Source organism: Microcaecilia unicolor, chromosome 6 (genome assembly GCF_901765095.1).
Source record: "Microcaecilia unicolor chromosome 6, aMicUni1.1, whole genome shotgun sequence".
Classification (NCBI taxonomy): Eukaryota; Metazoa; Chordata; class Amphibia; order Gymnophiona; family Siphonopidae; genus Microcaecilia; species Microcaecilia unicolor.
Window position 1 is genome coordinate 186,587,410 of NC_044036.1, and position 24,990 is coordinate 186,612,399.

The following is a 24,990-nucleotide window of genomic DNA, read 5'->3' on the forward strand; positions in this document are numbered from 1 at the left end:
GGCAAAGGTACACACTAACATGGGGGAAGGGGGAGGAAGGGGGACGCAAAAATGCAAGAAAACATGGCACAAACTCACCACGCTGTCTTCCAAAGGAGCCTTTAATGATCCGGATGGGGGCGAGATAGGGAACTCGAGACCTCCGAGATATACCTCTGATCCATTTTTTTTAAATGTATTTTGAACAGGAGCTATAGCCAAACTAGGAACTCAAATGAAACCCAGACATAAACTGGGTCAGGAGAAAAAGATCAAAGGTACCCCCAACAAACAGCAGAGGGAACTATAGCTCAACTGAAAACTAGAAATAAAGTCAAGAGCTGCAGGAAGCAGGACAGGGAGTTTGAAAACACCTCTGGAACCCACCCGCCAGCAAGGCAAAGCCTGGGTGCTGCCAAACTGAACAAAACAAAAAGACTGCACAGCACCACCAAACCAGCCTTTGCTCCCCCCCCCACCCCCCCCACCATACGAGAGCAAAGATGAGACTAACTTCCCAGGCACTTAGACAGCACCACGTGCAAAGGCAACAAAAGGACCTCCAAAAACAGAAAGGTACCCCTCAGGGCCAAGGAACCAGGAGGTATAGGGAGGGAAGGGGGAGGGACCCAGCCACCCAGGCTTGACGCCCCTGGGGCACAATGTGACCCCATGGGCCACAGCCCCAGCCAGAAGACAAGAAGCCCTGAGAGATTTCTTCGGCTTACATTCTGAGGGGCAGATCTGATCTCACGTATGTCACGGTTCATTCTACCAGGTCTTTGGCGACTTCTTTGGAAGAGTAGGGCAATTTCGTTGGAAGAGATCTGGTCAGTGACGTGGTCTTCGCATTCCCTTTTTTTTTTTTTTTTTTTTAAGCATTACCGTTTGGATATGTTTGCTTGAAAAGATGCTTCCTTTGGGGCTACAGTTCTCACTGCAAGGATTACATAGTGACTCCCCTCTTAAGGGCCGCTTTTGCACATCCCATTTGTCTGTACTGATCCTTGGGACATAATGAAAGGAAAAAATTAATTACTTGATAATTTTCTTTCCTTTAGTCCTAATAGATCAGCCCAGAGCCCACCCTTCTTTGATGGTTTCGGATTTTCTGGGTTCTATGTAATTTCAGATGTTTGTATTGTTCAAGTTCCATTATTTCTAAGGCACGAGTTTTGCCCTTTATTTCATAGTTCTTTTTCTATCTAGAAGCTGGAGTTTTTTCTCTGGAAGTCATTCTCTTTAGCTGCTTTGTTATTGAATACTAGCTTGGTTGCTAAGTGCAGGAACTTATGAAGCACAATCTCTACCTGCTGGCGGATGGTCAGAACCCATTTCAGTGGACTGATCCTTTGGGACTAAAAAATAAAATTATCAGGTAATTAATTTTTCCGTATACCTACTATCTGGTTTATGCTACTCTGTTTTGAAGATTTTCAATAAAATAAAAAGAAACTGTTTTGAACGTTGGTCAAGGGTAAACAGCAGCAACACTCAAACGGCATTTTCTTTTTATAAATACGTCATCTGCACACTTCTCCAGGTTGCACGATCATATCTTTGTAATAAAGGTGTGACCTAATGACAAACCGCAATAAATTGTTGCAATGCTTATGAAAGAAAAGTTCCCTAGTACATTTGTAAATGGTTGTTTTTATTCAACAATATGCACAATTTATGTACCACTGTAGCTTTAAGTACGACTTCTTTGGTAGTATAACTTACTGTAATTTTGGCAACACATTAACAGAACTGTTGGTGGTTAACAGACATATGCAGCTGTCAGTAGTCACTAGTGAACACAGGGTTTAGGAAAGGAGTGCAAGGGTTTCATTGATCAGTTAAATGGGTGCAGAAACCAAAAAGGCTCAGCATCCATGAGCTAAAGCAACAGCTCAGAAGACAAGGCCATACAGCCAGTTAGAAATGCTAGCTATAAACAGGGTTTGGTTTGCAGAAAACATGAAGAGCAAGAGATTCTTACTTTTAAGAGAAGGACTCGACAAGCAGGATAAAGCAAACACATAAGCAAGTCATCTGATAACACCAAGATGGAGTAGCTCAAAAGTTTTGAACTACCTTTAAAATGGATATTGCAGCCCCTACATTAGAACCTCAATTTATATGTAACTTTCAGTTAACTCTAGAGGTGGTGAACAAGATTTATCCTGCTTTCTACTGTGAACATCTGTTACAGATAAGCTTTGATTTCCTCAATATGCTGGATGATCAGCAATATAAGATAATCTCCCAGTTTAGAGTTATTTTAGCATGAAGACAGATTTGGAAGCATACTCCAGCACTGAATAGGTAATGCTTGGTTATCACCACGCGTTTGTTACAGCCTTGTTGGACACCAACTTGTACATACCTCCATTCCTGCTAGCACAGTTGAATTTCTACTTTATTTTGGTGTTATTATATACAGTGACATTGTTTACTTGTGCACAGTTCCTTTGCATTATACAATTAAAGTGCTCAAACAGCTACATGTCAAAATAAAAAAACAAAACACCTACAGAGAATACTTGCCTTAAGACATAGAATTACTGAAGTAAGATTCTAAATATGGCAAAATTAGGTCTTAACCTGAATTTTCTATTAATCCTTCCCACTATTCAAGAACCTGAGGGATAGTTGTGTCCATCAAACCACAGGTAGTGGTAGAGAACTGAAAACTGAGCCGAGACATAACTCTCTTGGCATCCACTCCAGCTCCTCAGTATTTAAGTAAACAAGCAGTAAGAATAAACTCAGAATAAAACACAACCTTAAACTCACTAACCCTAACACTAACCAGATAAACGTGTGGACCTCTCATCTCAGCAAACACCATGTAAGGTGACAGTAGTTATTTGACCCATTACTTCACACGGACTAAACATATCAGAAACCTCGGGTGGACCTCCAGAATAGTGGATAGGACTAATGAAAACAAAATTATCAGGGAAGACCTAATTTCTCCTTCCATTACATAGCTTACCACTGTTCCAGAAGCTGAGAGATGTTTAAAAGCAATCCCTAGAGTGGGTGAGATCCTGGTGCCACTGCCCTGAGGATCAAAGCCACAAAATTGGCTTCTGAGTGTGCCGCGACGACCATGTCACATCTTGCAATTATCTGGAAACAGTAAGGTAGTTTCTGCCCAGGATATCGCTGTGCATCTCATAGAATGACCCTGCAAGGCCTGAGGAGCCAGTTTCCCTGCAAGCAAGTAAGCTGAAGCAATAGCCGCCTTTAGCCATTTGGCAACTGTGGGCTTGGAAGCCATGAGGCCAAGCCTCTGCTTATCAAAAAAGCAGTCTGTCCGATTTACAAAACTGATCAGTGATTTCCAGATATCTAATTATGATTCTATGAACATCGAGAAGCTCAAGGAAAAATACTGCGCCTCTTCTTCCTCTCTACGAAAGGAAGGAACTCCATAGTGGAGCAAAGAAAGGAACTATGCGCAGGGAGACCCTCGCCTCCGAAAAGCAGAGAAAGGGATTCCGACAAAAGTCGGAAGCTCTGAAATCCTATGTGCTGACACAACTTCCAATAAGAATATTTCTTTAGCACAAGATCTTTCAAGGAGGCCTTTCGGAGTGGCTAGAAAAGGAGACTTCTGAAGAAGCAAGCTGGTTTGCTGTAGGGCTCCCACAGGAATCCCATTCCAGGTTCGCAGGACTGCCATGGGAACAAAAGCAGTTCCTCCAGAGTTCCTATGGAAGACAAGAATATGTAGCCAATCTCGCTCTCACCTTCAAAGTGCCACCTCCAACTTCCTTGAGTGCAGCAGAGCAAGGGTATGATACATACCTGTAGCGGTTGTTCTCCGAGGACAGCAGGCTGATTGTTCTCACGACTGGGTGACGTCCGCGGCAGCCCCCACCAACCGGAAATAAGCTTCGCGGGACGGTCGACACGCAGGGCACGCCCACCGCGCATGCGCGGCCGTCTTCCCGCCCGCGCGCGACCGCTCCCGCCAGTTGAATGACTAGCAAAAAATATGAAATACACAACTCCAAAGGGGAGGAGGGAGGGAAGGTGAGAACAATCAGCCTGCTGTCCTCGGAGAACAACCGCTACAGGTATGTATCATACCCTTTCTCCGAGGACAAGCAGGCTGCTTGTTCTCACGACTGGGGTATCCCTAGCTCTCAGGCTCACTCAAAACAAGAACCCAGGTCAATTGAACCTCGCAACGGCGAGGAAACAACAGAAATTGACCTACGAAGAACAACTAACTGAGAGTGCAGCCTGACCAGAATAAATTCGGGTCCTGGAGGGTGGAGTTGGATTTACACCCCAAACAGATTCTGCAGCACCGACTGCCCGAACCGACTGTCGCGTCGGGTATCCTGCTGGAGGCAGTAATGTGATGTGAATGTGTGGACAGATGACCACGTCGCAGCCTTGCAAATCTCTTCAATAGTGGCTGACTTCAAGTGGGCCACTGACGCTGCCATGGCTCTAACACTATGAGCCGTGACATGACCCTCAAGAGTCAGCCCAGCCTGGGCGTAAGTGAAGGAAATGCAATCTGCTAGCCAATTGGAGATGGTGCGTTTCCCGACAGCGACCCCTAGCCTGTTAGGGTCGAAAGAAACAAACAATTGGGCGGACTGTCTGTGGGGCTGTGTCCGCTCCAAGTAGAAGGCCAATGCTCTCTTGCAGTCCAATGTGTGCAACTGACGTTCAGCAGGGCGGGTATGCGGCCTGGGGAAGAATGTTGGCAAGACAATTGACTGGTTAAGATGGAACTCCGACACCACCTTCGGCAGGAACTTTGGGTGGGTGCGGAGCACTACTCTGTTGTGATGAAATTTGGTATATGGAACATGAGCTACTAGGGCTTGAAGCTCACTGACCCTACGAGCTGAAGTAACTGCCACCAAGAAAATGACCTTCCAGGTCAAGTACTTCAGATGGCAGGTATTCAGTGGCTCAAAAGGAGGTTTCATCAGCTGGGTGAGGACGACGTTGAGATCCCATGACACAACAGGAGGCTTGATAGGGGGCTTTGACAAAAGCAAGCCTCTCATGAATCGAACGACTAAAGGCTCTCCAGAGATGGCTTTTCCTTCCACACGATAATGGTAAGCACTAATCGCACTAAGGTGATTCCTTACTGAGTTGGTCTTGAGGCCAGACTCTGATAAGTGCAGAAGGTATTCAAGCAGGTTCTGTGCAGGGCAAGAACGAGGTTCTAGGGCCATGCTCTCACACCACACGACAAACCTCCTCCACTTGAAAAAGTAACTCTTTTTAGTGGAATCCTTCCTAGAGGCAAGCAAGACCCGGGAGACACCCTCAGACAGACCCAACGCAGTGAAGTCTACGCCCTCAACATCCAGGCCGTGAGAGCCAGAGACTGGAGGTTGGGGTGCAGCAACGCTCCGTCGTTCTGCGAAATGAGAGTCGGAAAACACTCCAATCTCCACGGTTCTTCGGAGGACAACTCCAGAAGAAGAGGGAACCAGATCTGACGGGGCCAAAAGGGCGCGATCAGAATCATGGTGCCGCGGTCTTGCTTGAGCTTCAGTAAGGTCTTCCCCACCAAAGGTATGGGAGGATAAGCATACAGGAGGCCGGTCCCCCAATGGAGGAGAAAGGCATCCGACGCTAGCCTGCCGTGTGCCTGAAGTCTGGAACAGAACAGAGGCAGCTTGTGGTTGGTCTGAGAGGCGAAAAGGTCCACCGAGGGGGTGCCCCACGCTCGGAAGATCTTGCGCACCACTCTGGCATGGAGCGACCACTCGTGCGGTTGCATGACTCTGCTCAGTCTGTCGGCCAGACTGTTGTTTACGCCTGCCAGGTACGTGGCTTGGAGGAGCATGCCGAACCGACACGCCCAACGCCACATCCCGACGGCCTCCTGGCACAGGGGGCGAGATCCGGTGCCCCCCTGCTTGTTGACGTAATACATTGCAACCTGATTGTCTGTCCGAATTTGGATAATTTGACAGGACAGCCGATCTCTGAAAGCCTTCAGTGCGTTCCAGATCGCTCGGAGCTCCAGGAGGTTGATCTGCAGATCCTTTTCCTGGAGGGACCACAGACCCTGAGTGTGGAGCCCATCGACATGGGCTCCCCACCCCAGGCGAGATGCATCCGTCGTCAGCACTTTCGTGGGCTGCGGAATTTGGAATGGACGTCCCAGGGTCAAATTGGTCCGGATGGTCCACCAGAGCAGTGAAGTGCGGCAACTGGTGGAGAGGCGGATGACATCTTCTAGATTCCCGGTGGCTTGAAACCACTGGGAAGCTAGGGTCCATTGAGCAGATCTCATGTGAAGACGAGCCATGGGAGTCACATGAACTGTGGAGGCCATATGACCCAGAAGTCTCAACATCTGCCGAGCTGTGATCTGCTGAGACGCTCTGGTCTGCGAAGCCAGGGCCAAGAGATTGGCAGCCCTCGCTTCGGGAAGGTAGGCCTGAGCCGTCTGGGTATTCAGCAGCGCTCCTATGAATTCCAGAGACTGAGTAGGCTGGAGATGGGACTTTGGGTAATTTATCACAAACCCCAGCAGCTCCAGAAGTTGAATAGTGCACTGCATGGACCGGAGGGCTCCTGCCTCCGAGGTGCTCTTGACCAGCCAATCGTCGAGATATGGGAACACGTGCACTCCCAGCTTGCGTAGATACGCCGCCACCACCACGAGGCACTTTGTAAACACTCGTGGGCAGAGGCGAGCCCAAAGGGCAGCACACAATACTGAAAGTGCCGTGCGCCCAGGCGGAATCTGAGATACTGTCTGTGAGCTGGCAGTATCGGGATGTGAGTGTATGCGTCCTTTAAATCCAGGGAACATAGCCAATCGTTTTTCTGAATCATTGGCAGAAGGGTGCCCAAGGAAAGCATCCTGAACCTTTCTTTGACCAGGAATTTGTTCAGGCCTCTCAGGTCTAGGATGGGACGCATCCCCCCTGTTTTCTTTTCCACAAGGAAGTACCTGGAATAGAATCCCTGCCCTTCCTGCCCGGGTGGTACGGGCTCGACCGCATTGGCGCTGAGAAGGGCGGAGAGTTCCTCTGCAAGTACCTGCTTGTGAAGGGAGCTGAAAGACTGAGCTCCCGAAGGACAATTTGGAGGCAGGGAGGCCAAATTCAGGGCGTATCCGCACCGCACTATTTGGAGAACCCACTGGTCGGAGGTTATGAGAGGCCACCTTTGGTGAAAAAATTTTAACCTCCGTCCGACCGGCAGATCGTCCGGTACGGACACTTGTAGGGCGGCTATGTTCCCGTGGATCCAGTCAAAAGCCCGTCCCCGGCTTTTGCTGTGGAGGCGCAGGGGGCTGCTTAGGCGCACGCTGTTGACGAGAACGAGCGCGCTGGGGCTGTCCCTGTGCCTGGCGAGGCCTTCGGGCCGGCTGGTTGCACCTACGCTTTGCAAAAGAATAGGGTGCAGCCTGCCGTGCCCGGGAAAAACGCCCACCCGTGGGGGCGGGTGCTGAAGGCGCCCGGTGGGAGAGCTTGTCGAGAGCGGTTTCCCGCTGATGCAGTTGGTCCACCATCTGCTCGACCTTCTCACCGAAAATGTTATCCCCCCGGCAAGGGACGTCAGCCAGTCTCTGCTGGGTGCGGTTGTCCAGGTCAGAGGCACGCAGCCATGAGAGCCTGCGCATCACTATACCTTGGGCCGCAGCACGAGATGCCACGTCACAGGTGTCAAAAATCCCCCTGGACAGGAACTTTCTGCACGCCTTCAGCTGCCTGACCACCTCCTGATAAGGCCTGGACTGCTCCGGCGGGAGCTTATCGACAAGGTCCGCCAGCTGTTGCACATTGGTCCGCATGTGGATGCTCATATAGAGCAGGTAAGATTGGATGCGGGTCACGAGCATGGAGGATTGGTAGGCCTTCCTCCCAAATGAGTCCAGAGTGCGAGACTCCCGCCCCGGGGGCGCCGAGGCGGTATCCCTCGAACTCCGTGCCCTCTTGAGAGCAGAATCCACGACCGCTGAGTCATGGGGCAACTGGGGCCGCATGAGCTCTGGGTCAGAGTGGATCCTGTACTGGGACTCTGCTTTCTTGGGAATGGTGGGATTAGTTAGTGGTCGCACCCAGTTCCGGAGCAGCGTCTCCTTCAGGACATTGTGCAGCGGTACCGTGGAGGACTCTCTAGGTGGTGATGGATAGTCGAGGACCTCGAGCATCTCGGCCCTCGGCTCTTCCACAGAGACCACGGGAAAGGGAATGCTTATAGACATATCCCGCACAAAGGAGGCAAAGGAGAGACTCTCAGGAGGTGAGAGCTTCCTCTCCGGTGACGGCGTGGGGTCCGAGGGAAGGCCCGTAGACTCCTCTGAGGAGAAATATCTCGGGTCCTCCTCTTCCCCCCACGAGTCCTCATCCTCGGTATCGGACATTAGCTCATGTAGCTGCGTCCGGTACCGGGCCCGGCTCGACGTCGAGGCACCGAGGTCTCGGTGTCGTCGAGCGGTGGACTCCCGCGCCGGCGGGGACGGAGCTCCCTCCATCGACGTCGACGGGGACTCCACCTGCGTGGCTGTCGAGACCGGCACCGCAAGCGGCGGCGGTGTCGACTGCCCCGGCGCCGGGCTAGAGCTCGCCGGCGCCACAGTCATCGGCGCCGAGGGCGCAAGCACCCCCGGCGCCGGCACAGCCTGGCGCATCAGCCCTTCCAGGATCCCCGGAAGGATGGCTCTGAGGCACTCGTCCAGGCCCGCTGCCGGGAAAGGCGGTGGGGCCGGTAAGGGTGTCGGTGCCGGAAGCTGCTGGGGGCCAGGAGACGGCACCGAGGTGCCTGAACCCCGACGCGTCGGTACCTCCACCACCGACGGAGATCTCTCCTCTCTGCGATGACGCTTCGGCGTCGACTCCTCTTCAGGGTGCACCGAGGGCTCCCGGTGACGGCGCTTCTTGTCTTTTTTCCGGTGCACGTCACCGGTGCCGGAGGGCATGGAGGAGGAGGAGGTCGATCCCCCTCGGTCTCGGGGTACCGGGTCCGACAGGGTTCGGTCCCGTGGCTCCCGAGTTGAGGGAGTGACCGGGGCCGACTGCCCACGCGGTCTCTCTACCCCACTCTCGCCGGCGGACCGGCGGGCCGACGGGACCTGTTCTCCTGGGGTCGCTGCCATCGGTGCCGATGTCTCGGGCATCGATACCGGTACCGAAGAACCGGTCTTCGATACCGATGCCGTCGAGGTCGACGTCGAGGGGCCGGCGCAAGTTCCAAAAAGACGGTCCCGCAGAACTTGCCTCGCAACCTGAGTCCGTTTCCGGAGACCGAGACACAAAACGCACGACTTGAGATTGTGCTCCGGCCCGAGGCACTGGAGGCACCAAGCGTGGGTGTCGGTCTGCGAGATCGGCCGGCCGCAGCGACCACACTTTTTAAATCCACTCGGGACCTTCGAGGACATCGACGGAAAAATCGCGTCGGCGAAGTCAAAGTCGGCAATGGTGGCTAAAATCACACCACGAAAACTGAAACCGACCGAGCGGCCACTAGGCCGCAACGAGGCGTCCCCGCTAGAAAGCGAGGGAAAAGAAGGAGCGCGTGCTCCACACGCGCAAAATTCTTTTTTTTTTTTTTTTTTTTTTTTAATAAAAGAGAAAGAAGAAGAAGAAGAGGCCGAACAGGCCAAAAGCGACGATCCGCGTAAACGCGGTCGAAAAAATCCGGCGGCTGAAACGAGAGAGAGGGGAAAACACAACTCTCTCAGTCGCGGAAAAAAAGTAACTGGCGGGAGCGGTCGCGCACGGGCGGGAAGACGGCCGCGCATGCGCGGTGGGCGTGCCCTGCGTGTCGACCGTCCCGCGAAGCTTATTTCCGGTTGGTGGGGGCTGCCGCGGACGTCACCCAGTCGTGAGAACAAGCAGCCTGCTTGTCCTCGGAGAACTGAAGTTACCCATAACCCTCTCTGCTCCCAGCTCGGGCTGACAGGGCAGATCAATGCGCAAGCCAGCATCAGAGGTCAGGTCACCTGACCTGGCGCGTGCATGTGGGGACCTCAATTAGCAACAGTGCCAAAAAAATCAGAGCGTCTGCCCGTCTCTGATTCACTGGCACTGTTGCTAACAGAGGTTGCACGTGCATGCACCATTAGATTGCGCCTAGTGAAGAAAACTCCAGTGAGCTCCAGTCCAGTCAATGATCAGAGACAGACACATCCAAAAACGTGTGCACACCAGCGAGGGAATCTTCCAGTCTTCCAGAAGGATCCACGTGTAGCTGCAGTAACACTGTGCGCATCAGTTCAGCTCAGTGGCAGCCTCTAGGTTCCAACTCAACAGTCCAGCTTCTTCCTTTCCCAATAATGCTGCTAGCCCCTGTCTGTCTCAGTCTCCACTTTCTCGAACCCAGAGCAGACCACCAGATGTAATAGATACCATTCTGGCTTGTCTCTCTCTGTCTTTTGAGCTACTTGCAATGCAATGCAGAGGGGATTGGGGATTAATAATATTGATTGGCGAAACTAACTGTGTCAATCAGATAAAATTGTCTTTTTTTTTTTTTTTGAATTGTCACTTTTACTGTAGTAGAGAAAAAAAAACTAGAGGACTGCGAGGAAAGGAAAAAATTGAGTAAACACAAATTCTAGTGTAATCCTCAAAATTTTCATCTTTCAGCCTTAAATTAAACAAGTATTCAACTAGGGAAAAGGCTTATCTAATTTAAGGCTGAAGATGAAAATGTTGAGAATTACCACTAGAATTTGTTTACTCAATTTTCCTTTCTAGTCACAGTTTATTATTTTACTTCAAGAGCTGAGAAAAAATATCTAACTGAAGTACTGGGAGTTTCTATTGTTAATTTCCCTCTTTTACATTGATATGTCATCTATCAACTGCAAAAAGAATAAGGAAATGGAAGTTCTAGATGCTCATATTTTCATTAACAACCGCAAAAAAAAAAAAAAAAAAAATTTACTTCTGAAGATTATGGATACGAACAGGGATGGAGGAGATTACTTGTGGGGACGGGTGAGGATTCTATCCCTGTCCAACTCTCTATTCTGAAGAGCCCAAAGGACTAAATTAAAGTACCACTCTGGACGTTGTATACAAAAGGGAAGCTGCAAGCGGCCCACCTCCTGCAAGACATCAAACATCATCCGGGTGAGCTGCAAGAGACATCTTCTGTAATCGTCCCCTGAAGCAGACCAAAGCCACAACTTGAACTTTGGGAACCCAATGCCAATCCTTTCGAAGGCCTACCTGGAAAAACGCTAGGATGTATGTGATCTGTGCAGAGAAAGGAGAAAGTCCACACTCAGAACACCAGGCCTCAAACATTGTCCACACCCTCGCATACACCACGGATGAAGAGCATTTCCAAATCTGAAGTAAGATAGCAATGACCAAATCAGAATAATCTTTTTCTCTCAACCAAGCCCTTTCAATGGCTAAACTATAATTAACAAAGGGGAATGGATCCTCCATGAGCACTGGCTCAGTAGGCCATGTACCTGCGGAAGATGGAGAGGATCCCCATCCAGAAGTTGAATCAGGTTCACATACCAGAGCCTCTGCAGCCGAAATGGGCACCTTGGCATTCTTTTCGACGCCATCGCCCAGAAGCAGAGAACCCCATCAGTCCACAGCTGAAAACTCTGGCTGGATAGTTCCCATGCTCCTGGGTCCAAGAAGTGCCTGCTGAGAAGTTCACCTCCCACATTCGAGGACCCAACGATGTGAGCTACTGACACGAGAATTTTCTCCGCCCAACTCATGAGGGCAGCCTCCTCCACCAACAGATGGCTACAGGTCCACCTTGCTCGTTGATAAAAGCCACCGCTGTCACATTGTCAGAGAAAACTCAGACTGGGTTCCCTGCCAGAAAGGAAGCAGAGTCACATAAGGCATTCCATGCTGCTCAAAGCGATTTTATCAACCACAGACTCCTGTCCAGGTGCCCTGTGCCAGATGGAACTGTAATGAGCTCCCCAACCAGACTTGCTGGTGTCATCACCATCTCCCATTGTGTCACTGGAAAGGGAGCCCTGATGGTCAAACTCCTGGGCAACAACAACCACGGCATACTCCGCCTGGCAATCAGCAACCAGGAAGATGAAGGCTGTACTTCTGTGACACCAGAGGCTGAGAAAAGACTCCTGTAATGGCCACATACGAGCCCTTGCCCATGGAACCCTGCCATCACCACTGTCACTGACCCCAAAACCTGGACGTAGTCCCAGACCCTGGGCCTGCCTTTGACTGACAAATCTGTTGAACCAGCTTTGAGCTCCTGCATTCTGTAAATATCCATGAAACATTTGCATGCACTGTCTCCACTGCACACAAATCTCTCAAAAATATTCATTGTGGATATCCTGAAAACCTGACTGGCAAGGGGTACTGGACTTGGGAAACACTGCTCTAGCTAAGAGGATATCCTCTCCGCAGGAAAGATTGATGTGACTGAAAGTAGGACTTCTGACCAAATTGCTGATGACCAGGCCAGTACTGTCTGTGCCTCAAAATCGAGTGCCCCTGAAGATGGGCAACCAGATGTTTTCGGCTTATCCTCCAGCAACCACTGTGGTTTAGTTTCCCCCAGTTACTGAGACCTGCTCAAATAGCCACTTGCCCCAAAAGGGCAGTTTAACTAGATGTGACAGTGCACCTGCTGCTCAATGAGGCAACCAGAGTTGCCGACATGCCATGACAGTCTAAAGACATAATGCAGGCCGTAACCTGCAACATGTCATAAATAGCATCCACCAAGTAGGCCAATCCCACTTCCAGCTGGGCGTTATGGTGCCCATCTTATGTTGCAGACTGCTGATGCCATTTCAGGCATGCTCTATCCATAAACAAGCTGCACACTGTCACTTGAAGAACCCAAAGAGACCACTTCAAAGGGCTGTTTCAGCAAGCCTTCTAGCTTCCTAGCCTGTAACTCATTTAGGGCAATCCCCCCTTCCAATAGCAAAGTGGTCTTCTTAGTCACCACAGTTAACAAAGAAGTCCATCCTGGGAAGCTGCAATTTCTCTTTCTCCTCCAGAACCAATGGGTAGAGGCAAGCCACGGCTCGTCCAACTCTCAGCTGAGACCCATTCTGCTGTAATCAGATCTTGAATGTCTGAATGCTCGGGAAGGCCTGAGAAAGGTCTCTAAGTCCACTCATGATCAACAAAGATGGAACTTCTGATGCCAAAGCAGAAGGCTCCTCAGTGGAAAGGACCACCAGTGCCTCAGAAATAAGAGTACTGAGCTCATCTTTAACAACCAACCTCAGTACTTTTGGGTCATCTCCTTCCTCTAACAGTTCCTCTGTACAGACCAAAGCCACATCAGATAAGGAGGGAGAAGCAAAAATAGACCTCCAGGAGTGGACAGATGAGGCTAAATGAGATCTCTTAGGAGTCAGAGAGGCAAGAAACTGAAATACCATACAGCAAATGACTGCCCCTGCTTCAGTAAATAAGCCTGGTGTAAGAGCAATATAAAGCTCCCAATGCAGCTGAATGCTCTGTTGGGCCCAAAGGTTGTAAAATGGCAGCTGTGCTATGCATGTGTTCAGAGGTTGTTCCTCTTTGCCAGCTCGTCCTGACAAAATGGCACCCGCTCCCGTGCTCTCCTGCATCAAACTGTGCACTGGCCCTGCCGGAGAGCCCGAAGATATTCAAATGCTGCACCAAATCTGCGCTGACCATTACCCCACAACTCACAGGATTCCCGGCTTGCATGCACTGCAACGCCCAGACGTCGGTGGGTGGGTTCCACAGCGGGAAAAACCGCTTAACTGCTTTTGCAGGAGTTGCCATTCACCTCAACTGGCACAAACACAACACAACGTAGTCCCAAGCAGTGTCAGGATCCCTCCCCTGTACCAAATAGAACTTGCAGCCCTCCAAGCAGTTCCACCTCAAACTTTAGTCAGACTTACCACTGCCAGCTGCTCCCCCCAAACTCTGTCTCCACAAATCTTACCCCCAGAAAGAAATCAAGACTGATACTCCGTCCCATACTCTCCAGTAAACCTTTTTTAAGGTTGTTGTGCTGGAAAAGGAGAGCTCCACAGGAAATAGGGGAGAGGTGAAGGGAAGGAAGAAGTAAATTCACAGGGCAACAGAAACTGGGATCTGAAGACCTCCAGATATGACTCTGCAAACTCAAGCTAACTGGGGACCAGTTGACCAGGAGGAAATCACTCAGAACCAGAAGCTGAAGAGTGGGTCCATTCATCTGTTGGGAGACCAAAAATACTGAGGAGCAGGACTGGATGCCAAGAGGGATGTTTCAGCTCAGATTTCTATCTCTACCTGCTGGTTGATGGTTCCTCAGGTTCTGGAATAGTGGAAAGCTACGTAATGAACTGCAATTCCACAGCTTATATACAAGGGCACCTTAACCTTAAAAAAGGTTCTCTCAAAAAATCTTGTGCTGGAAATAAGTTGTACTCTTACTAATTCAGTTGACAGAGAAAAGCACCACTTATTCTCACTGAGTACTTTAATCATATAATAAAAACTCCACAGAAGTAAACAAAGTCACTATGTATAGCAGAGGTTTTCATCCCAGTCCTTGGGGCACACACCCAGCTGGTCGGGGTTTTCATATCCCCATTGAAAACCCCTGAAGTACAGTGATAGGCCGAAATAAAATGTAAATCTGAAACTAGTGCTATTTTTCTAATTCCACAAACAGTAACCAACTTACCTTGTTACAAAGCCAGTCTTCAAACTTGGGCCTAGGGTTGCTGTAGTGCACTGCAATGGTTTTTCCCTGAACCACCAACTTTTTCTGCAAGAATAAAGGTCTTGAATTATTCCTATTTCAAGTGTGTCCATTTTTCCCATGGAAAGAGCACACTTCGGAGGAATTAGTGCTCCTGTCTTAAAATGGACTGCAGTACTGTATGAGGGGGGACGACGTGGGAGGACCAACCAACGTCACCTACACTCTGCCTATGCAATCCTTCAGAGAGGCAGACATGAGCAGTCAGAGGACTGGGATATACAGGAACGGCAAACACAATTCAATATATATTTGAGAGCCACTGGGCACTGGAACCAGGAAGGGTCTCTGAAGAGACAAACTCCTAACTCTATGCTCAATAGATGCTTCTCCTAGAACAAATGAAGACATCATCCCACCCAAGAACCTTATTTGCTCAGATTGACTATGTGCAAGGCTAGTATCTGTTTGCATTCAGCCCGGTCTGCCACCATCATTTTTGAACATGAACATCATTTGAATGTCTAATGTTCCCACATGACTCCTGAACCACCAGGAATGACGTGTGGTGAGGATAGGGGCTCCAATTTGTTACTGAGCAGAACACACGATTGTAGGACAAACATTTCGTGCTCTCGTACTTTCCTGGCAAGATACTGGGCTAGATGGACCACTGGTCTGACCCAGTATGGGTATTATGTACTTATGCCAATGTTGTGCAATTTTTCTTTTCATTAAGATGGACCAAAAAAAAACCCCACACTCCAATTCCCAAATTTAAAGAGGCCTCCCCTACTAGGCCATATATCCTCTAAACTAAGATTAACTTGCTACTCAAGATGAATCTTGCCAAAAAAAAAAAAAAAAAAAAAAAGATTTGAAAGGAATTGTGATATTTACTAATAGAATACGACCATTGGAATTATCTAGCAAAAGGCCTTTTAGATAAGGAGTGTTGTTGCATTTCACAGCTTTTATGTAGAAAGCTTGCATTCTTTATTAAAACACAAAGACAAGGAATGGTCCCTAAAATTACTATAATGCAGGTCACAGCTAAATGGCAATCTTGTTCTACTACTAGAGTACATCAGTGAGGATATGCTAACTTTCTATGTAAACCTAATTAATGCACTTTTATCTTACAAAATACATATGGAGACAGGTTGTCAAAGTCAGCCTTCTGAGATTTAAGCTCTACAAAATTTATAAAAATGAGGCTAGAAATCTTTAGGCACAGACCTCACTACAAGCCAAACCCTCAAAACTTAAAGGGTCTGAAAGGTTTGCTCTGGAAATGTACATCCACAAGCTCATTATGCCCATCTTCCTTAATGCAAGAAGAGGCATAACGATATAAATAAGCATTCTGTACAGAAAGTTAGCAAGGGAATAAGAATAGAAATGAGCACTGATAGGGTCAAAGAAGAAATCAGGCCCTCATTAAAATCAGTATTGTTCACCATGGCCAAATTTATTTATTTATTTATGGTTCATTTATACCCCACAGTTTCCCACAATTGCAGGCACAAATTAGTTCCTTTTTTAAGAGGAAGTAATATTTGCTGTGTTAGGTATATGTACTGGAGAAAAATAAACCAATTTACAAATATATCAACCCTTGCCAAAGCATGCCAAAACTGGGGAGAGCCTTCAAACTCTTTCAGACTCAGCAAATTTTAATCAGTTTCTGATCTTTTCAGAATAAAGTTTCAGTGTATTTGTGTTTTAATAAAATCACATCAGCACAGCTCTGTATATATTAAAATATTTGAGAGTTTTGTTTAATTTGGTCTGTGGCCCTCCTCCCCTCAAAGGAAAGCATGTAAAATATATATTGCTTCTTTGTGGAGGTATTGGTATAAAAAAAAAAAAAAAAAAAGTCTAGCAGAGACATCAAGCAAATGGGGCAAAACCACTGCACACCATACTTTGCTTTAAGATCTGCTACACAGAATAAGCCTTTTCCAGTTCTGCTCAACTAACAACTATGAAAGATTTCTCTGCAAATAAGACAATGCAGTATCTTAAAAGTTACTGTAACTTTATTACCAAACACTGTACTTGTGAGGGGTTCCTAAACCTTTCCTGGAAACCACCTGTCAGGTAAGTTTTCAGGATAGCCCCAAAGGATTACACACAAGATATGCCAGGACATACCAAGGCTTTGCTATTTGCTAATTTATTCCATGCACATCTAATCATGAGTACCCTGAAAACTGGCAAGTTTGGTAAGCCCTAGCCTATCAAATTAAGAAATCTGCTGTCTTAGATTTCTTCTTGCTTTACTATCACCGTTACTAATAGTTTTAAGATTATCTTTTAGTTGTGCATTAACACACCAACATTCTAGAATATAAAAATGAGGTTGAAAATGTTATTGCTCCACTAAGAAGAGCAAAAGTATCCAGCAAGTCCTGCGCCACATGGTAAGTTGATTATATAGTTCATGCAACTATGGCCACATTTCGTGAAAGGAATGATTTTAGCATGACTTTCCATTTCTTAATACTGCATGAATTCAACTGACTTTCAATATTTTAATATATACAAAGCATTTTTCCCCTTGACTGATTCAATGTACTTTGAAACAAACCACTCCTTCCACCTTCCCCCCTCCCCTTTCTTTTTTTTTTTTTTTTAAATCTGCACAGACTTGTTCCATTTTCAGGAATATCTAGACTTGGTGAGTGAAGCAACCTGATTGGCTTCCATCCAGGTGGTAGAATCTTGCAAGTGATAAAACTCCACGAAGGCGAAACCACGGCTTACACCTAGAGACAGCATTCAGATATAGACGGGATACTTGTGTTAGTCAGTTCCTTTAAAACAGCTGAATCTCTCTCCAACTGCTTCATTACTTCATGGAAAAAGTCAATTGATGAAGCAGTGTGTCAATAAGTGACTTCCAAGGTTTTGGATCACTGGCTCAATTTTTTTTTTTTTTTTTGCCATGGCTAGGAAAAGAGATGCTCTCAACTTGCCTACTTTCACAAGACTTGACTGTTTGAAGCTAATCATGCAATAAAGTATGAATGTCGAATGGGTCCTCATCCTTGTGTTACTTACCAATAACTTGTGTCCCCTAATGTAATTTACCCCTCCCCACAGCCCTCACAGAAGAGCTCAGGAAAATTTTCAGAAAAGGATACAAACAGTGCCTACCATTCACATTCCTAAGCCATGGCAAGCCTTGTAATTTGAAAATGAGTGTTCAATGGACAGGGAAACTTGGTACTTCTGAATGGGGAAATAAGGGATAGGGAACAACCACACGCTGGACTGAACCCCTCACCTGTTTTTCTCTTCATCAGCCTCACATCTGCAGGCTGAGGGCCCTCAAAGGATTCCACAATCTCTCGAATCTGTAGATTTGTAAACAGATGTTAAAAAGTATTGATGTATACAGGAAGGAACATTTTTTTTTTTTACCAAACCGCAATCTGCATGCCAGCGAAGTACTAACAACCTTAGAATGAAACTAGCAGAATATTACAAAAATCCTTATCTTCCAACTTGAAATGATTGTTAAACCTTTGATGGGGAGGGGGATAATTAGAAGCAATATCCAGTAACTCATGTTTTGTGATAAAACTTTGATGGGGAGGGGGAGAATTAGAAGAAATATCCAGTAACTCATGTTTTGTGATAAGCTTAAAAGCTTCCCCGGCCAGTTTACAGTTCTGGCCTTCAGTCCCCTCCCCCCTGCTTTCCACTCCCCCAGGAGCTACATCCAGCTTCTCTGTTGCTTCTCAGCTCCTCCAAGAAAGGAAGCTGGTGTAAGAAGAAATATCTTACCTGATAAAATTTTTCTTTTCTTTAGTCAGTATCACTGTTCTAAACCAGCAGTTGTTTATCCCTTCCCACCAGCAGATGGAGGTAAAAAAAAAAATGAATTCAACCAGTGACATCACTGGTTATAATCTGTGGCGCTCGGCTCACAGGAACAACCCAGTATGCATCTGCCCAAGCAGCAGAAGATCCCTTTTTACAATTCAACCAGCCTCATCAATCACTGCAGCAGTTGTAATAAGCAAGTGAGCAAACCACCAGAGTGTAGCTCTCGCTACCCTGCATATACCAGGGAATATCCATGTCACAGGAACCCTGTATGGCTGCCAATTTAGAATTAGATTACTTCTAATAAGAAAAGACAAGACCATATCCAGAACACAGGGCCAAGTTCTTCCAAGTGCAGGATTTCAGAACAGTGACACTGACTAAAGAAAAATAAATGATCAGGTAAGACAATCTTAGTGTTAGCTTACACTGTTTTGAACCAGCAGGATGTACTGTAGCAGACCTAGTGGATGGGGGAAGATGAGGCCCCCTGAATGACCGCTCTGCCAAAGTCCGAATGGGCCCCTGCCAGAACATTCAAACAGTAGTGCTTAGAAAAGGAATGGAGTAAAGACCATGTCCCTGCCCTACAAATATCCTCAGGCAAAACAGCCCGGGCTTTCGCCCAGGATGCCACCTGAGCCCTAGTCAAGTGGACCTTCACAGTCCTTGAGGCACTGGACGACCCATACCAATGTAGGTGGACTCAATAGCTTCGTTAATTCACCTTGAAAAAGACACTTCAGAGGCCACCTGACCCTTCCGAGGGCTATGAAAGAGCACAGATGTGATCATTCGTCTCCTTCAGATATGGAGATACACCCCCTGGACATCCAGTTTGTGCGCCTCTGGTCTACAAGAGAACCCCCCCACCCAAATGGAGGGCAAACACACCTCCTGATTCACATAGAAAAAGACACACCACCTTTGGAAGAAAGGATGGAATCGTACAGTGGTGGAAATAAGTATTTGATCCCTTGCTGATTTTGTAAGTTTGCCCACTGACAAAGACATGAGCAGCCCATAATTGAAGGGTAGGTTACTGGTAACAGTGAGAGATAGCACATCACAAATTAAATCCGGAAAATCACATTGTGGAAAGTATATGAATTTATTTGCATTCTGCAGAGGGAAATAAGTATTTGATCCCCCACCAACCAGTAAGAGATCTGGCCCCTACAGACCAGGTAGATGCTCCAAATCAACTCGTTACCTGCATGACAGACAGCTGTCGGCAATGGTCACCTGTATGAAAGACACCTGTCCACAGACTCAGTGAATCAGTCAGACTCTAACCTCTACAAAATGGCCAAGAGCAAGGAGCTGTCTAAGGATGTCAGGGACAAGATCATACACCTGCACAAGGCTGGAATGGGCTACAAAACCATCAGTAAGACGCTGGGCGAGAAGGAGACAACTGTTGGTGCCATAGTAAGAAAATGGAAGAAGTACAAAATGACTGTCAATCGACAAAGATCTGGGGCTCCACGCAAAATCTCACCTCGTGGGGTATCCTTGATCATGAGGAAGGTTAGAAATCAGCCTACAACTACAAGGGGGGAACTTGTCAATGATCTCAAGGCAGCTGGGACCACTGTCACCACGAAAACCATTGGTAACACATTACGACATAACGGATTGCAATCCTGCAGTGCCCGCAAGGTCCCCCTGCTCCAGAAGGCACATGTGACGGCCCGTCTGAAGTTTGCCAGTGAACACCTGGATGATGCCGAGAGTGATTGGGAGAAGGTGCTGTGGTCAGATGAGACAAAAATTGAGCTCTTTGGCATGAACTCAACTCGCCGTGTTTGGAGGAAGAGAAATGCTGCCTATGACCCAAAGAACACCGTCCCCACTGTCAAGCATGGAGGTGGAAATGTTATGTTTTGGGGGTGTTTCTCTGCTAAGGGCACAGGACTACTTCACCGCATCAATGGGAGAATGGATGGGGCCATGTACCATACAATTCTGAGTGACAACCTCCTTCCCTCCGCCAGGGCCTTAAAAATGGGTCGTGGCTGGGTCTTCCAGCACGACAATGACCCAAAACATACAGCCAAGGCAACAAAGGAGTGGCTCAGGAAGAAGCACATTAGGGTCATGGAGTGGCCTAGCCAGTCACCAGACCTTAATCCCATTGAAAACTTATGGAGGGAGCTGAAGCTGCGAGTTGCCAAGCGACAGCCCAGAACTCTTAATGATTTAGAGATGATCTGCAAAGAGGAGTGGACCAAAATTCCTCCTGACATGTGTGCAAACCTCATCATCAACTACAGAAGACGTCTGACCGCTGTGCTTGCCAACAAGGGTTTTGCCACCAAGTATTAGGTCTTGTTTGCCAGAGGGATTAAATACTTATTTCCCTCTGCAGAATGCAAATAAATTCATATACTTTCCACAATGTGATTTTCCGGATTTAATTTGTGATGTGCTATCTCTCACTGTTACCAATAACCTACCCTTCAATTATGGGCTGCTCATGTCTTTGTCAGTGGGCAAACTTACAAAATCAGCAAGGGATCAAATACTTATTTCCACCACTGTATGCAAGGACACCAAATCCTCCGCAATAGACAGATACGGTTCCTGGCACAATATGGCCTGAATTTCCAAGCAGAGGTGATCACTACCCAGAAACACCGTCTTAAATGTGAAGTCTTTTTTTATTTATTTATTGCATTTGTATCCCACATTTCCCACCTATTGGCAGGCTCAACGTGGCTTACATTGTGCCAGAGTGGCTATCACCATTTCCGGATTGAGAAACACAAAGTTAGACAATCAAATATAGAAAGTTCATTTCTTACATGAGAAGTGGTTGTGAGTAATGCGTAACGTTCATTAGTGGCAGTGTAAATGCCTGGAATAGACTTCCTGAGCCTGTACGTCTAGCTCCATCTCTACCTGTTTTCAAATCTATGCTGAAAACCCACCTTTACACCACTGCTTTTGGCTCCTAGCCACTACTCAATTGCCCTCTCCTTGTTCCTTCTCACCCAGTACTTCCCTCGCCCTTAATTGTCCTGTCTGTCTGTATTTTTAGATTGTAAGCTCTACTGAGAAGGGACTGTATCAGGTGTTCAGCGCTGCATGCGTCTGGTAGCACTATACAAATGCTAATAATAATAAAGTAGTCAAGTGTAAAGAGTTTGGTTTTGTCTAGTTTTGGTGGAGTTTCGTTGCCTAGTATTTAGGATGGATCTTTGTGGTATGCTTTTTTGAACAGGTTGGTTTTCAGTGATTTTCGGAAGATTGTTAGGTTGTGCATTGTTTTTATAACCTTTGGTAGTGCGTTCCATAGTTGCGCACTTATGTAGGAGAAGCTGGATGCAAATGTTGATTTGTATTTAAGTCCTTTGCAACTGGGGTAGTGTAGATTTAAGAATGTGCATGCTGACCTTTTTGTGTTCCTCATTGGCAGGTCTAAGCGGTCTGACATATAGATCGGGGCTTCACCGTGAACGATTTTATGGACCAGGGTGCAAATTTTGAACGCAATTCGCTCTTCTAGTGGGAGCCAGTGTAGTTTTTCTCTTAGGGGTTTGGCGCTTTCGTATTTCGTTTTTCCAAATACAAGTCTGGCTGCTGTGTGTTTGGGCAGTTTGGACTTTCATAATGATTTGTTCTTTGCATCTGGCATAGATGCATTGCAGTAATCTAGGTGGCTTAGCACCATTGACTGTACCAGGCTGCGGAATATTTCCCTTGGGAAGAAAGGTTTTACTCGAGTTTCCAAATTGAGTGGAACATTTCCTTTGTTGTGTTTTTCGCATGGCTTTCTAGTGTGAGATTTCAGTCTATTGTAACTCAGAGAATTTTCAGGCTGTCCAAAACAGGAAGGGTGTAGTCTGGGGTGTTTATGGTGGTGGGTTTGTTCCGTGTTATATTGTGAGGAGAGGATGACATATTTTGTTTTTTCTGCATTGAGCTTTAGTTGGAATGCATCCGCCCATAAATTCATTATTTGGAGGCTGTGTTTGATTTCATTTGTAATTTCTGTTAGATCATGTTTGAACTGGATGTAGATCGTGACATCGTCTGCGTAGATGTAAGGACTGAGGCCTTGGTTGGATAGCGATTTGGCCAGAGGTGTCATAATTAGGTTAAAAAGGGTTTAAACCTATTTTACTATTGTTACGCTGTTAAAATTGTAACTGATGCTAAACTGTACACCATACCTTGGGTGAATTTCATAAAGGCAGTTAATAAATCCCAATAATTAAAAATAAATATGTAGCACCCAACGGTCAGAAGTCATGAGGGGTCATCTCTCTTGAAAGAGGATGTCTGCCTCCTACCAGTAGGTTGCTTGGCACAGACAACTGCACATTGGCAATGCTCTCTAGGAAGGAGTAAAAAACTGGGTTTAGACTGAGAAATCGTCTGATTTCGGTCCCTATTGCTGTTGCTGACGTGAATGTTGGGGCATAGTCCTTTGAGGTGGAAAAGTAGGGGTGTAACAATACTTAGATGTATAGTAAACGTATCGAAAACAACCTACAAATCTTGTAGAAGAGGCGGCAGAAGTCTGTGGACTGGATAGAGTTTTAGTATCTGTATGCTTTTTAATTAGTGAACCACTTTCTAGACTGTCAAATTATCTTCATGACAGCAGATGCAAGGTCGAAGACACTAAGCCATGAAAGATGCCGCATTGCTACTCCTAAGGTGGAAGTGTGTGAAAAGACAAAGGCATGTCTTTTACCAGATATTGACAATCTATAAGAGTTGTCCAACCTTGAACCGAGGGCAGCAATCCAGTTGGGTTTTCATGATTTCCCCAATTTGCATGCAAATAGATCTCGTGTATATTCATTGGGAAAATCTGACTTGGCGAGGGCCAAAGTTGGACACTCCTGATCTACAAGTTTCATGTCAAGCTTGAGGAACTTATCAGCCTTTTCAGGAGAAGGTAAAATTATGTATCATACCTGATAATTTTCTTTCCCTTAATCATAGCGATTAATCCATAGACTGGTGGGTTGTGTCCATCTACCAGCAGGTGGAGATAGAGAGCAATCTTTTGCCTCCCTATATGTGGTCATGTGCTGCCGGAAATTCCCCAGTATGTCGATATCAAAGCTCTATCCGCAGGACTCAGCACTTAGAGAATTACACCCACAAAGGGACACTCTGCCCAGCTCACCACCGCCGAAGCGGGGGAGGGGAAATATTCCAGCGCACCACCGCTGGGGCGGTGGGCAGGAAACCACACCCGCCGACGCGGGGGGGGGGGGGGGGGGGGGGGGGGGGGGGGACTGGCTTATCCTGCTACCGCAACTGCGGGAGGAGCTGGCTTACCCTAACGCCACCGAAGCGGGAGGGGTACAAAGCTACCCTACAGCAGCACAAAGCGGGAGGGAGTGCTGGCATAATTTAATTATCAATCCAGCCACCGCTGAAACGGGGGGAGAGGAAGAAGCAGCTCACTGTAACACAAAATCGTCTCAACTCGAAGAGACTTCAATTGGAAGCACTTGAACACGAAGTCCTCGTGAACAGGAAATGAAGACTGAACTTGAACCTGAAATATAACCAGAACACAAACAATACAGATATTTGGGAGGGGCTATGGGTTGATCAGCTATGATTAAGGGAAAGAAAATTATCAGGTATGATACATAATTTTACCTTCCCTATCAAGCCAATCAATCCATAGACTGGTGGGATGTACTGAAGCAGTACTCACCCAGGGCGGGACATGGAAATCCCTGAACGCAACACTGAAGCCCCAAACTGGGCCTCGGCCCCAGCAGCCACATCCAAGCGGTAATGTCGTGAGAAGGTATGAGCCGAAGACCAAGTAGCCGCTCTGCAAATCTCTTCCAAGGAGACAGATCTGGACTCCGCCATCGAGGCTGCTTGTACTCTAGTAGTGTGCACCTTCAGCTGAATAGGCGGAGTCTTCCCTGCCGCCACATAAGCTGCCGCGATCGTCTCCTTGACCCAACGTGCCACCGTAGGCTTAGATTCCTGCAGACCCTAACGAGGGCCTGTGAACAGCACAAACAGGTGATCCGACTTCCAGAAATCATTGGTCACTTCCAAGTATCTGATGATGGCCCGTCTAACATCCAGGTGTTTGAGCGCAGAGTACTCCTCTGGGTAATCCTCCCTACGAAAGGAGGGTAGGCAAAGCTGCTGATTCACATGGAATCGAGAAACAATCTTGGGCAGGAAGGAAGGCACTGGGCGAATCGATACTCCTGCCTCAGTGAATAGCAGGAACAGCTCTCTACACGAGAGCGCCTGGAGCTCAGAAACTCTTCTGGCTGATGTGATAGCCACCAGGAAGACCGCTTTCAACGTCAGATCCTTCAGCGATGCCCTTGTCAAGGGCTCGAAGGGCGGCTTCTGCAAGGTCCGTAGCACCAGATTGAGATTCCACGTAGGCACTATAGAGTGCAGAGGGGGGCGCAGGTGATTAACTCCTTTGAGAAAGCGTACCACATCTGGCTGTGAAGCTAGGGAAGCCCCCTTCAGACGACTCCTGAAGCAAGCTAGAGCTGCCACCTGGACTTTCAGTGAACTGAG

At 47.4% G+C, this 24,990-nt stretch overlaps 1 protein-coding gene across 2 annotated transcripts in view; it reads right to left on the reverse strand.

The window, feature by feature from the left end:
- RBM5 (RNA binding motif protein 5) overlaps positions 1-24,990 on the reverse strand; it is a 247,830-nt gene that overhangs the window by 130,704 nt on the left and 92,136 nt on the right. For both annotated transcript variants that reach the window (XM_030205344.1, XM_030205343.1), the window contains exons 6-8: positions 17,912-17,981; positions 17,317-17,390; positions 14,602-14,685 (exon numbers count right to left, since the gene is read on the reverse strand). In XM_030205344.1, coding sequence (XP_030061204.1) covers positions 14,602-14,685; positions 17,317-17,390; positions 17,912-17,981 — 228 coding nt within the window. The remainder of the gene's footprint in view (positions 1-14,601; positions 14,686-17,316; positions 17,391-17,911; positions 17,982-24,990) is intronic.